Source organism: Stegodyphus dumicola, chromosome 1 (genome assembly GCF_044657685.1).
Source record: "Stegodyphus dumicola isolate Sdum_Otavi_A_Nest chromosome 1, ASM4465768v1".
Lineage (NCBI taxonomy): Eukaryota > Metazoa > Arthropoda > Arachnida > Araneae > Eresidae > Stegodyphus > Stegodyphus dumicola.
Genome location: NC_140768.1, coordinates 212,057,368 through 212,073,276, shown reverse-complemented (window position 1 = coordinate 212,073,276; position 15,909 = coordinate 212,057,368). Strand labels below are relative to the sequence as shown.

At 32.8% G+C, this 15,909-nt stretch overlaps 1 protein-coding gene across 2 annotated transcripts in view; it reads right to left on the bottom strand.

The window, feature by feature from the left end:
* LOC118198619 (uncharacterized) overlaps nucleotides 1-15,909 on the bottom strand; it is a 60,507-nt gene that overhangs the window by 23,730 nt on the left and 20,868 nt on the right. For both annotated transcript variants that reach the window (XM_035370350.2, XM_035370349.2), the window contains exon 4: nucleotides 7,663-7,856. In XM_035370350.2, coding sequence (XP_035226241.1) covers nucleotides 7,663-7,856 — 194 coding nt within the window. The remainder of the gene's footprint in view (nucleotides 1-7,662; nucleotides 7,857-15,909) is intronic.

Here is a 15,909-nt window from a genome sequence, read left to right as displayed (position 1 = left end):
ATTCAAGCAGAATGAGCGCAGCACAGTAAATCCAGGAGGACAGGGTAGAAGATGGCGAACAGGAAAAAAACTGCTGCCTTGATAATATCAAACCCACCTTGAGTTGGAGTTAGTTGATAATATTCAGCCCTTGATTAGATAATTAACTTGTTGCAATCGTTTGCGAGGTTGAGACTTTGCGAACCAAAGATGCGCATTTGAGTGTTTGCCATCAAAGTCTGAGCTCCAATGAAGGCTCAAACGCCAAGTTTTCGGTTTTATCGGTTTTGTGCACTCTGTGAATTTTTGAGTAAACTGATCATGCAACTTTTGGTCTCGTTCATTCGCTCTCCCAAAACTGTTGTAAGTTCAGGTTGGAATTCTCATATTCCTCTTTTCTGCCTCTTAGAGTGGAATGTGACCCTATGTTTTATGGTAATTATTGCTTATCTGGATGAGTACTATCACCTCTCTTAATTTGTAAAAGCAATTTAGAATCACCCTATATATATATATATATATATATATATAATTCCACATAAATACTCTTATTAAGAGTTAATGCCTTCCTCTGTGGATGCTCTCATAACTGATACCATGTCTAACCAGCTACTGGTGGATTCATGGTTTGAATTCCAAATAAGACATAGCTGATTTCTTGTTTCAAAAAGAAGTTAATTGCTTTCTCTAAATATTTAATGCTTTTTCCCTTAAAAAAAAAAAGGCTTTTCTGTCACAAGCCTTTCCTTTTTGAAGCGAGAAATATTCAAAATAAAAATCTCACTTTAAGTTGCACTAGCCTCTTAAAACTCGCATTTAATTTGGTTATTTCTCCTTTCCAACCTAAAAATAATAACTGCTTACAATAAATCCCCCTGTGCTGTGTTATATCAAAATTAATCCTTCTAACATGGTTCTTAAATAATGCTAATGATATTAAGCACTTATAATTATTCAGCCATTACAAACTGAAACTCAAACAACCAATCAAATCAAGGTGAATTCATAACTGAGTCATACCAAATGTTCATTTGAAAAGCATGCCTTCCTTCTCTAGTTTCTATTTTGTTAGCTTGCTCCAGTCTATTGCTCTTTTATTCTTAGAATATTATAAGAACAATGTAAATATCAAATAAAGGCTTTTTGCAATAATTTACCTATCTCTATGGGGGGGGGAAGCTTTTTTAAGAACAAATTGTGTTCAGTTTGCCATGACTGCATCATGTTCTTTATCAATCAGTTCTCCTTGTTAACATGTATGATGTCAACATCTAAATAGTAGCATTAGAGACAGAACTTCATTTATCTATTTCTATTTAAATGAAGTGCACATTGTTGGAAATACAATATACACACACATATTTAGTTATCATTACATACATATACATACATACATACATACATACATACATATATATATATACAGTTAGTCAGCTAGCTTGTTGTCAAAAAGGAAAAATGTTAAAATGCAATAAAAATTTTTATAAATTTCCATTTTTTAATTTTATCAAAAGAAGCACACTAAATATTTTTTTATGAATATAAAGATATCCTTTTTTACTCGAACTGCATGCTTTTGGAAGAAATAAAAATCAAATGACAAATGAAATTCTCTTACTAACATTACAATTAGATAGCTATTTGTCTTACCGAAAATAATGGGAAAACGTAAGTGAACCTAATTAATTATATGAGCCTTTTAAAATACTCAATGAGGTTATGTTCTCAGTAACCTGGATATGAAGTTAATCATTTAGGACAAAACATTTCCATCTTAAATTTTTCGATAAACAAATTCCATTGAGTATTTTAAATCTATACTGTGCATTTTGAGTCACATTATAATGCAGCAAAAATAATGAAAATTTAAGATAATCTATTATATCAAGTCTGCAAGCATTTTGATGTGACTACCTATATCAGAGCTCATATAAGCTACATGGTCAAACACAAAATTTTTATTTTGATCAGAAAATTTACTTACAAAATGTGTCCTGACTTTCAAGTTATTCAAATACTGCTTCACTTATTTATATTTTGTTTTCAGAAAATCACATAAAAATATGCAACATGCATAACTTGTTTTGGTTTATAATAAAGATTTAATAAATATAACAAGGATTAGTGTATATACAATATCAATAATGAAAATGAAATCCTTTTACCACTAACTGGAAAAAACTTCTATTGATTATAAGTCTAAATATACAGTATTTCTAAATAACTAAGACTCTAACTTGAATTCAAATATCAATCTCTCCATCATAAATTTTGAAGATAATTTAATTTTTCCAACCCCATATTTTTCTCTTGAATACATGTGCAAATACTTTAATGCTTTTATACTTTTTTGGCAGTAAAAATTTAATGTAGTAATACCATCTATTCTGCTTATAATGCAGATCTATAATTTCAAACTAGATTTTTTAATTTTTAGGTACATTTGTCGTATAATATTCATCCTTTTGTTTATGAAGAAACCTGAAAAATACATGCATGATCAAAATCGCTATAACAACCTTGTATTTCGCCTACTTTTATTAAAACACTCAATCGATTTTGAGGGCAGTTACAGGTCCCTCCTCATCAGGAGAACAAAATTACTAAAAAGGATGCATGATGATGCTTGCACGATGTTCTTACATCTGAAGGCATTCATTTGAAGATTTCCCCCCCCCAGGCTTTCAAACAATGATATATTGAACTGACAAGCAATAAGGAGAACAATACATATAGGGGGGAAACTATTTGATGAAGTAAATAATTCTGCAAACAAGGTGGGTTGTATACAGTGCAGCTGTATGCAAGAATGTTATTCTAGTGTTTGAGAAGGGGAGGACACAATTAGCGATGAGAATGCACTTTTCATCCGAATGAATTTCCAGAATTGGGAGTCAGTGTTTTTTCATTCTGCAGGCATTTGAAGTCATGATTTTGAAGTGAACATGGAAAGCTATAGTTGAAATATAATTGATCTAGTGTTCCTTTTAGAAGTAAACAGGAATCCAGCCAAACGAAACAAAATAGTGCTGCCTTCAAAAAATCCTTCAATTTGTGGAAGAAAATTGGATATTGTGCTACAGCAAGGTGGTTTGGTATTGGTGAAAGCTCCACAGATGAGTGGAAGAAAGATGAAACCACAATAATTAATACACCAAATAATAAATGTGCTTTGTATAAAGCAGTAACAAAATAGCGTATCCCAGAAAAAAGTAGGCCAGAAAGAAAGTATCCCAGAAAGAACTGGGTCCTAGAAAATCACCAGAATGGATTTATTGTAACAAAAAACTGTGTTTATTTGCCTTAAAGTGGGCAAGAAAAGAATGAAAATGAAAAACTTTAAAGCAACTTCACTGTGTAATCGGTTTATGGCATGGAATAATTTCATTCTAAAAGAAAGTTTCACAAAGGGTTGTGAAAGATCTGGACCACAAATTCATAAATTTCCAGAAGTATGTAATGGATCTACGAAGGAAAAAAAAAATACTGTCATATACTGGAAACAGATGAAATTCCAGTAATGTTTAATATTAAGACACAATAACATGCCAAGCAAATACTAATTCAGAAGTCAAACAACAAAAATCAGCATTATATTTTCCAATTTTCACAGGACTAGACTCGCAGGAAAAATTTGAAAATATAACACTGATTTTTGTTGTTTGACTTCTGAATTATTATTTGTTTGGCGTGTTATTATGTCTTAATTATAGAAGCCCCAAACAGGCTTATTTTTTGCTTTCTTTTTTCCCCGTGGTTCCCATTGTCTTGGGTTCGTATGTGTTTCAGAGCCGAAAACGGCTAATTTTTCGCTTCCTTTTTTGCACATGATGTGGCCGCCATTTTGTGATTGCATGGGTTTTGGTAAATACTTTTTTGCAATTTTTAAGTTCTTTTTGTGTTTCGCATATTTGGGTATTGTGCTTGCTTGTCTGATTTCATGCAGTTTGGTTGCAAACATTTTGTTTTCTATTTGTTTCAGTGTGGGATTTTTCTGCTGTTTTGTGTGTGCTTTATTATTGGTTAGTTAATTTAGTTTGATTTTCTGCATTGTTTATCATGCCTTCAGCCATTAATCGTTTACTTAATACACCTGAAATGGCAAAAACTTAAGTATAAATGTTACTTAAGTGTACTTAATTTTTACTTAAGTGTAAATGTAAAAGATTGATCCCCATTTCATTTAAATCAAAAACCTTCCAGTCGTATTTCAAGAATTCTGTTAAACTGCAAACTCGCCTTACTTCAGTCCATCATAAGGGATACGTGTCAAAATTTGTCCAAAATTGAACATGAGCTCTATAAGCTTCATCTGGAACTCGATAATTCATATCCAAAATTCACTGCCCTTGAACAAAAGTCTTGGTCTAGAATGGAGAATGCAGTTAACCGTCATAAAAACACCCTTGCAGTTAAATTCGAAAAACTTCTTTTACAGTCTTCCAGTTCAAGTAGTTCAAAAATTCTTCCCATCATAAACATTAAGCCAACAGTTAATATTTCTAATGTTAATTTATCAGAAGAACAAGAGAGAATTCTAAAAAATAATTTTAACTTCTCACAAGCCTGTAAACCCTTGATTCCAAAGATTTTGGCTCCTATCGAAAAAGCTTTCAAGTTCAGTAAAGTTTCAGATTCACAGAAAGAAATGATTAGGCATCTTATTGCTCATAATGTGAAATTCAATAATAAACCTTTTGAAACCAAATCTAACTACGAGAGAAAGAGCTACAATGCGCGAAATTCATTCTAACCCGGATATTATCATTTCAAAGGCCAACAACGCTGGCCAGATAGTCATGATGGATAAGAACACTTACATCGATGGTGTCACTAAACTCTTAAATGAAGGACCATATAATCCGATCCCTAAAGATCCTTCACCTTCGGACCTGTCAAAAATAAAAACTGTGATCAAATCTTCACAAATCATTTCAAGCAACTTAAAATATTCGCTTATCCCATCTGTTGCGAATTGTGCCAGATTATATGCTCTTCCCAAAATTCATAAAAATGGTATTCCTTTCCACCCTATTGTGTCAAATTTAGGTACTGCCTCGTATCCATTAGCTAAATATTTAGTTTCTAGATTTTCAACTCTATTAGATAATAACATTTACACCATAAAAAATTCAATACAGTTTGTAAAAAAGGTTAAAACATTTCTCCTAGAAATTTACTCATGGTTTCTTTTGATGTAAAATCATTATTCACCAATGTTCCAGTAGAGGGTGCATTAGGATGTCTAGAAACCAGACTTCGTGAATTTCATTTCTCTTGCATCGAAATTGATGAGCTAATTTCTCTCCCTCAACTCTGTTTGAAACATTTTGTTGTCCAAAATAAATATTACAAGCAAACTGAGGGATTAGCCATGGGAAGCCCTCTCAGTCCCATCCTGGCTGATATTTACATGCATTATTATGAATCAAAATTGTTTGAAACTTTAAACTTCCCGGTATGGTTCCACTACGTAGACGATACTTTTACCCTGTTTGAAGGTAATAAAGATGATTTAAATAAAGTTTTTCAACAATGAATTCTATTGATCCTGCTATTCAGTTCACTTTTGAACTTGAGACTTGCAACTCTTTTCCGTTTCTCGACATTCTGGTCACACGTAAAACGCCAACTTCAGTACTATGGTTTACCGTAAACCTTCATCAGTTTGCCTTTCACCCCACTTTAAATCATGTCATCTGACTATGCAAAAGTTGGCTTCATTTTATTCCTATGTTTTCTGTGCTCTACAAGTTTGCTCCTCCAAACTATCCCTTGATGAAGAACTAAATTATTTAAAAGCAATAGCTATTGACAGGGGCTTTTCACCCAACATAATTAATCAAGCAGTTAAAAAATTCTCTTCTCAACACACTAAAAGGCACACTCTTGTTTTAGGAGATTATAAAAATTCTGTTGTCATTCCCTTCTTTCCATCAATTAGCTATAAAGTTGCACATGTTTTGCAGAAATTTAATTTTCGGGTCATTTATCTTCCCATCAATAAAATTCCGAGTTCCATACTCAAGCAGCCCATTCTGGATATGAATTCCCTGGGTATTTATAGGATTCCTTGCCAGTGTGGTTTAATTTACATTGGCCAAACTAAGAGAGCCTTAAAATTTCATGTCAAGGAACATGAAGCATATGTTAGAAAAAATGAAACACATAAGTCTTCTGTTGTCCAACATTATTGGTCTGAAAATAACACTTTCAATTTTTCTGCTGCCAAAATTATTCAAAAAACATCTTCCATTGGAGAACTGGATTTTGTAGAGCATTTCACATTCAAAAAAATCTTTCTGTTCTAGTTAACGATCCTAGTTCCAATTTATTTTTGCCTTCGGCCTTCAAAGAAATTATGTTTTAGTTCTGGTTTCATCAACAGATGGCACCACTAGCATATTTTCTGTCCAGGCTTTCTTATCTAATTCGATCATTATATCCTATCTCATTCATTTGCGCTTTTGCAGCTGATGATGGTGGTTCGGTAAAACTATCGAAACTAGTGCTGTGAAAATTTGAAAATATAACACTGATTTTTGTTGTTTGACTTCTGTAATGTTTAGTATGACAGGAAATAAAGCAATATGTGAAAGGAACAAAAATAGTTCATTTTAAAACAACAGGTCATAAAAAAATCTCAGTCTCATATCACTGCAGTGATTTTCTGCTTGGCTGATGATAGAAAATTTAAATCCACGGTTATTTTCAAAAGAAAAAAGATGCTGAAATGTAATTTCCCAGATAGTATTTTAATTCATGTGCACTCGAAAACATGGATGAACAAAAATGTGAGAAATTGCAAACAACAATATTTGGCAAATATATCCTGTTTCCCTAAAGAATGTAGAAAGTCTTTTAGTTTGAATAATATTCATATCCCATCTAATGGATAATATGAAGAAATTGTTGGAAGAGTGTAATACAGACATGATTTCAGGCAGATTAACACCTTTAGATATGTGTATCAATAAACCTATTCAAAGAAAATTTAAAACGACAGTGGAATACATGGATGTTAGCAGGTGAAAAGATTTACAAAAGGAGGCCAAACACATTATGCCAGTCTGGAAATACTGTATGAATGGATAATAAAAGCATATAATGAAATTAAACTTGACATAATTCAAAAGTTATTTAAAAAATCTAGTATATCTAACAAAATAGATGAAATGAAAGATGATTATTTATTTATGGATCAGAGCAGCAGTGATAGTGAAGATGAAATAGAATTCGATGATGTGCCTGATGATATAACAAAAGACGAATATGAACTTTTCATGGTATCTCGTTACGAAAATTTTAAGTTCGTAAGTATGTCTTTTCTTTTAAAAAAATAGCATTTAGGTACATGCAGAAATGTAGTTTTTGTAAATTCATCTTCTTATTTTTAAATCTATCATTTTTATATTCGGTTTATAATGCACACCCGTAAATTCCGATCTATTTTTGTATTAAAAGTACGCATTATACGCCAAAATATATAGTATAAAATACATACTCCATTAAACAAAGTTCACATATGTTAAAAAATATCACACACATTTTACAAGTAAATATTGCTATACATATAATAATACACTAACACCTTTATTCACTGGTATAAAAATCTCAATTCCAAATAAACATTGCCATGTAATTTTTCTATAAGACAGCAAGATATATTTCTGAACATCATACCTTTTAATAAGTCAGCTTGTCGGATACCACTAACATGAGTTCTGTAATCAGTTACTTTCTCAGTTGGTTTCACAAATTCATCATATATGCATTCTCCAAACGCATTAACAATGGATACACGAGCCAATATAGAATCTTCACCATTTGGACCAGCTCCAACCATTTCACAATCTATTGCTACAGCTTTTGTAAGCCTTTGAAAACAATACTGTAATTAATCACTTAATAATATTATAATATGAGCTAAGTGACATGTATTACCTAAATTTTTTTTTATCACATTTAAAAAAAAATCTGAAAGGTTTCAGATTTTAAATTACATCCAAAGGGGCATTTTTTTAACATTTTGTGTGTTACCTCTATTTATTAAATATCATGTTATACGTACTCAAACCATAAAATTCAGTTCAACAGCAATATCGCAAAATAATTTTAAAATGAGCATATCTTTAGAATTTCCAATACAGAGTCTGGCGAGCTGGAGATATTTTTTTTTTCATACAGTGTTGCCATTGCTCGCTTTGAAATCGTTTACTTTGTTAATTAAAATTGGTTGAAGCATTACAAAATATGAGATCAACAATAAAACAAATTTCAAATTCAAATTAGGGCTTTCACATGCCCATATTCTATGGAAGATTATATTAAAAAATTTTTATGTGTACTGTTGTTTATCACAATATGAGAAATATGCATACATTCGTGCAGATTGTTCATTATTTAATTTCTTTAAATATAATACAAGGCGATAATATTTGGTGGCAACAATTTGAAAAGTGAAACAACGCTTATTGTGACTCAACGCAAAATGCCAAAACGAAATTAATAGTTCTTCTGGGCAAACTGCCCCTTAGGACAAAAAAAAAAAAAAAAAAAAAAAAAAAAAAAGAGCTACTTTAGCCAGCAATGTAATCTGTAAATTTCTTATCTTAGTCATAGGCTCATGAAGCTGAAGAGATTACACAATACTATAATTTAAACAAGACTCCAATCAAGTATGATGCTGAACATTCTATTATATTACCTGCTGACATATTTTAATTAAAAAATTTCACATAAAACATCTGCATGCTAGATTAAGATAGTTAACTAATATTCTAAATAAAATCATTGGATTGTATGTGGAAAACGACTATAAGAAATCATAAGTAATATTACATTGTTTAGATACGAAACCCGATTCTAGTCCTGATTAATGACTGCAGTTCCTCAACAAACAAAAGGAGGAGCGATCACTTTTTATTTATAGTTTTGATAATGCCAATCTATTTACTTTAAAATTTAATCAAGATTATGGCACAAATACCATCCTCAATTTTTAGCCCAAAAGGCGTTAGCCCTGAATGACTATTAATTTCGTATTGGCATTTTGTGTTGAAAACTTTAAATGTTGGTTCACTTCTCAAACTGTTGCCACCAAATATACAGCCCTGTATTATATTTAAAGAAATTAAATAATGAAGAATCTGCATAAATGTATGTATGTTTCTCTCATTGTGATAAAACAACAGCATACCTAGAACCATCAAATTTTGAATAACTTACATTTCCACCTGAATATGGGCAACTGGAAGCGCAAATTTTGAATTTGTTTTATCATCTATTTCATATTTTGTAAATCTTTAATGAATTTTTGATTAACAAACTCAACAATTTCAAAGAGAGCAATGTCAACACTATACAATTTTTTTTTTTTTTTTTTATCTCCAGTGCTTGATACTGTGTATCGGAAATTCTAAAGATATGCTCATTTTAAAATTATTTTATAATATTGCTTTTGAATTGAATTTTATGGTAGAAGTGCGAAGAACATGATATTTAATAAATAAAGATACCACAGAAACGCTAAAAAAAAGTCCATTTGAGCGTAATATAAAATCTGAAAGCTTTCAGATTTTTTTGAGCATTTTTTTTTTTTTAAATGAAAAAAGTTTTAAGCAAATTTTATTGAATATTTTGAAACTATTACATGGAGGAAAATACTTATAAAAATGTAAAACTAGATAAATGTGATTAATTTCTAGATATTTACAGTAGTATTTCTGCTTTTGCTAAAAAAAGGGAAATTATGTATTTTAACATTTATTAACTGCTTAAGCTTTAGAATCAATATATCCAAAAATCACCAAAATGAAAGGTAAAGATATTTTAAAGCAAGATTCAGGAAAATAAATATTTTTATTTTAATATTGAATACAGCAAATAATTTTGATCAAATTAGAAATGAAACATATATATAAATAAGACCCTATCAATTTTGAGGGCAAGAACACACAGTCAAGCAAATTTGACAGATTTATTAAAAATATATATCAAACAAGGTAGCTTTTTGACTTGATTTTTAATATAAATTCAATATATTATAATTAGTTTAATACTGTTATTTACATCCACTTATTAAAAAGTCCCAAACCACTGAATTAAAATTTATCTACTTATCTGCACCCCCGCCCCACGAGTTTCAACATTTAGTACAATTGTGGCGCTTTTGGAAAATGGTTTGATATACACGTGACAATAACCAACATATATGTGTGTACCACAAATGAATTTAAGCACACATCGCTTAAGTATGTGAATTTATACACTTTACATTTAACCACGCTGCAAAAATATAAATATTGGCAGCATAGAACAGTGGTTCTCAAACTTTTTTCACCATTGTTAGATGATATTTCCCCCTTCTTTTCCCAAACTTGAAAAATACATACACATATACAGAAGACCCCGCTTAATGCAGGGGATACGTTCCATCAAAGTAGAGCGTAATGCGAAACAGCACTAAACGAGGCTATCTTTACATGTAAATATTGGGGTTAGGGGAAGATGGCTAGGAAATTGGTTAGGTATTAAATTTAAAAAGTGTTTTTATAATAAAAATAAAACCAAACATTTATTTCTTAAAGCCCAAATTAATACCACATTATTATTTCTTGCAAAAATAAAAACAAAATATAAATAACAAAACGAATATTCTTAAAAAAAAACAAATAAAATTCTCAGTCAGTCATATTTAGTTAGCCTTCCACGTTTTAAGTGTTCTGCCTTTTTGTGACAAAAGCATCTAATGTTGTTTGCCTTTTTCTTTTGCGTTGTTCTCTTAAAAGTTCTTCATAAACGGATAGAGCATCTCTAACACCACGCCTTACTTTTGAGTTCCTGTCAAAATTCGGATCATTTTCAATGAATTGATCCATTATTTCAGTTATGGTAGACAAACTCCTTTTTACAAACGCCATCGAAAGTTCTTTTTGCTCTTCTTCTGAATCACTGCTGTCAACATTTTTGTTTTCTTCTTGTTCAGTTAATTCCTTGAGCTCATCATTAGAAAGACTAGCCGCTGCTTCTTGAATTATTTCTTCGACATCTTCCACATTTACCCCTTCAAAATATGTCTGTACAATACCGCACCAAACAAGAAATACAAGTACACTCTTTCGGATATGTATTTGAAACCTATCGCTGCATAATATTTTGGGGAATCCCCGTATGCTGCAAGTGATTTCGTGGAATCCCCGGGTTGAAATAAAAGAGCGCTAAACCGAAACAGCGCTAAACAAAACAGCGTTAAGCGGGGTCTTACTGTATTTAAATTTAGATTGTTTTTTAAAGTGCTCTGTAAATTAAAATATAGAAAATGCTGATAAATAACAAAACTTGAATAAGAGTTGTTTTTTGCATTCATAAACTAAAACTAAATACTTAACAGGTAAATAAAATGCTGACTGCATTCCCTTTAGAAACAATGAAATTCTCTCTAGGAGGGAATTTCTCTTTTCTCCAACATTGAAAACCCCTGCTATAGAATTTTTTCACATTAAATTTTGTTTCTTATAAAATACGAGGGGTGTCTTTTAAGTAAGGGCCATTTGAAAATAAAAACCAAATGAAAGAAATTTTTCAAAAACCAAATTTATTTTCATATTCTACATATGTTTCTCTATTTTTCAACATAGCTGTTAATTTTGTTTAAACACTTTATTATTTAAATTTTATCATACCTTAAAACTAGATTTTAAATATCCTCTTCAAAGCAACTTACTGCCTGCTCCTACAACCAAAAGGTCACAACCGTTTTCACGTCTTCATCATCATTGTAGTGCTTGCCGCCAAGATCATGTTTGAAATACAGGAAAGAATGAAAATCATTTGATGCAAAGTCTGGGCTGTAGGAAGGGTGGTCCAAAACTTCTCAGCCAAAAGAGGCCAATAAAGCTTGGGCCTGAGCTGTGGTGCGAGGACTTGCATTGTCATGGAATAGCAAAATTCCCTCTGCCAGCATGCTGCATCTTTTGCTTTTGAATCACTCTGCGTAGTTTTCACAGGGTTTGGCTGTAGGCTACTGCATTTATGGTAGTTCTGCATTGCATGAGTTCGACTAACAAAACATCATGCCTATCCCAAAACATGAACGGCATGATCTTGCACTGGAACAGAGTCTGCTTGGCCTTGACCCTTACAGAAGAGTATGTGTGTGTCTTCACTCCATTTGGGCGTGACATGTGAAACCTATGTTTAGTCTTCTCTCATGATCCGACTCAACATGGCATCACCTTCTTCACTGTAATGAATCAAAAAATTCAGTGAACACTCAAATCTTTCGTTTTTGTGATCCTCCGTTAGGAGTTTAGGGACGCAACAGGAGCACTGTTTCTTAAACCTTATCTTTTAAAAAACAAGCTTGTATGACACTGACCTAGACACTTCAGGAAATTCGTTTGGAAGAGGGCTTATGGTGAAGTGCCGGTTCTCAAGAATGCTCGCTTCAATTGAAGCCACTATATCGCATGCGATCACAGACGGCTGACCAGACTGTAAGACATCATGAAGGTTGTCACGGCCAGCTTTGAAGTCTCTGACCCACTTAGCACTTTGCCTTCACTCATAGCAGTAGCTCCATAAATTTCACTAATCTGCTGATGAATGTCTGCAGCAGAAAGGTTTCTTGCTGACAAAAAAATGCATCACTGACCGTACGTCGCACGGGCCAGGCAATTCGATAATCTTGAACATTTTAAAGACAGAGAACAGAGCATACAGGTTACCTACATAGCTGCAACTGAGCACAGTTCTTTCCAAAAAATGCTGGAACACAACACAAGCACTCGTTGTGGCGTGTGAGCCACCTATTAGTGTATACAACAAAACAGCCCTTACTTAAAAAACACACTACATACTTCTTTACTACTGTTTGGAATGGAACAGTACCCATAGACTCTAAAACCTAGACAATATCCACACATTAAAGGTAGTCAACACTTTTACACACACTGCCCACCTGTAAGTAATAAAATTCACTTACCGCCCCCCTCACTTGCTCATTTGCTTTGCTCCACTACAGTTACCTCACTCAGCTAGTTCAGCCATGTGAAATAAGTAACTTTTTTAATATAGTTTTTTAAATACATAACAGAATTTAGTGATATTAATTTTTATGAGTGTAGGTTGCCATAAGAATAAATAACTGATAGAACAAAGAGGTTTGTATTTAAGGGATGCACATGCTGTTATGTGTAAATATTGTAATGTTTAATTGGAAAGCCCAAAACAGCATAATCTATTGAATAATACAATTAGTGTTAATCTTTTTGAGAAAAATGTACTTATCCTACACACAAGTAACAGACTGTTTATACCGAAATTGGAAAAAAGAATTTAATGAGGAAATGATGAAAATATGTTTAAAATTCAATGTTCTGCTGCACAAATTAGTAAAACACATGTCTGATTCCAGTAACCATCTTTCTAAAGATAGTTTGAGATATGAGCATATACTTTATATATATTGAGGTTAGGTTATTTAATTAAGGCAAAGCCTCGACGGCTATCTGCCTAAGGGGAGGGATGCCTCCGTGGAGGACTTTCTAAGGGAAACTGGCTTGTATACACGTTACACATGGGAAAAACCACGAAAATACCCATGCAGCCAGCCCGTTTGCGGGATTCAAACCTCGGACCGAACTACCAGTGTTCAGCGACTTTACCACTTGGCCGCTGGTGGGCCCTTATATACAATGTACGTCCAGAAAGTAAGTTCCGTTTGGTAATAAAAGTAAATTGTGTACAGTTACAGAAAACACCCATGCAGCCAGCCCGTAATGCCGAAATATTGCAGGCATTTGTCATAGCGTGGCACAAGTTTTTGTATACCTTCTTCATAGAAATTTGCCACCTGTGTCTTCAACCAGTTGGAAACAGTTTCTTTCAGCTCGTCGTCATTGTTGGAAGTGTTGACCGCCAAGGAAAGACTTAAGATGTAAGAACAGATGAAAGTCGCTAGGAGCGAGGTCAGGGCTGTACGGAGGATGGTCAAACACGTACCAGCCAAATCCCTGTAGGAGATTTTTTGTCACATTTGCAGTGTGTGGTCGTGCGTTGTCGTGAAGAAAAACAACACCTTTTGACAGCAATCCTCGGCACTTATTCTGTATTGCGCGGCGCAATTTCTGAAGTGTCTCGCAAAAAGCATCTGCTCTGATAGTTTGACCATGCGGTAAGAAATCAATGAGTAAGATGCCTTTCCAGTCCCAGAAACTGTACACATCATTTTTTGAGGTGTCAAGATTTGCTTCGGCTTAACCTTTGCTGGGGATGAAGTGTGCCTCCATTCCATTGATTGCCGCTTACTTTCAGGGGTGTCGTAAGAAACCAAAGTTTCATCTCCTGTGACTATCTGTGTCAGAAATTCTTTGCCAGTTTCAGCATAACGGGTCAAAAACTAAAGTGCACTACCCATCCGTTTTGTTTTGTGTTGCTTAGTAAGAATCTTTGGTACCCAACATGGGCAAAGTTTACGAAATTTCAGTTTTTCGGTAACAATTTCATGCATTAGTGATCGTGAAATTTGGGGAAATTCCATAGCGAGAGCACTAATTGTAAACCTTCGGTTTTCATGGATCTTGTCATCAATCACGTGAACCAGTTCTTTTGTAACCAAAGATGGACGCCCACTTCGTTCTTCATTGTGCACATCACTACGTTCGTCATTGAACTTTTGAACCCATTTTCTCACCATTGAATCACTCATTGCTTTTGGTCCGTAAACATCGCAAATTTGCCGATAAATTTCACTAGGTTTCACTTTCCTTGCATTCAGAAAACGAATCACAGATCTGATTTAACAAGCGGCGGGATTTTGACAACACCGACATTGTAAACAAGCACAACAAAGCGTACGTGACTGACAGCGATCTAAAAATGGCACGCGTTTCTTCTCCTTGATACAGAGCGTCTACGGCGCATGTGCAGAACTGCGATCGCAGACCTGCAGCGGAGGTAAATTGAAACAGAACTTACTTTCTGGACGTGCCTCGTATATTGAGACATATAAATACAAACCACTTTATATATATTGAGAAAGAAGCAGCTAAAGGACAAATCAGAAAAAATAAATAAAAATATCAAAAAATAAATATAGCTAGGATGATGCTATTTTTATTTAGAGAATTATATCTAGCATGTTAATGATCATCAGTGCATCTTCATGATTTAAAACATTTTAGATTAAGATTCTAAAACAATTATGATGCACCTTCAGAATAAAATACAATAAAGAAATAATGGATTAATTGCTTGTATATATCAGTATTTGGATTGCAACCATGCTGTCAAGTATACAGCACTAACAGCTAGAAATTCTCTTTCACCTCGATATGTAATGATGTAAAATTTCAGCATGGGACCAATATTAAACTATTTTAACATGACTTCACTAATATGCATATATAAAAATCTATTTAAAGAGCCTGACATTAAAAATTTCATATTTGTGTTGCAATCTGTAATTAATGTTGTAAATAAAAAAGATAAAAGTAGCTTTTCCTAGATACAAACAATATTAAATAAATAGTATATAATTATAAATGTGATTTATTTATTTCAAATGATAATTATGATTCCTTTAAATATGATTAATTTCCTCCCTTCTTTTAGTTTTATCCATGTCAAACTTCCTGGACATGCTTTCATGAATTATGCATAATTTCAATGCACAAGAATTAGCACATACCCAAATTTGCAACAATATAATGCAGTCTAAAAGTAGATAACTTCTATTTGCATGAAATGGCAAATATGGGAGACATAACTATAAAAATTTACAAAATAGCTAACAGAACACAATTAAACAAAGGAGTTGGCTGTGATCATACATGGTTTATGCAGTTAGGAGTTTTCATTAGCAAATCATTGCTCATAAACATTAAAGCACGCTATTATTGATAAATTTTCATATTAAGAAATATCCCA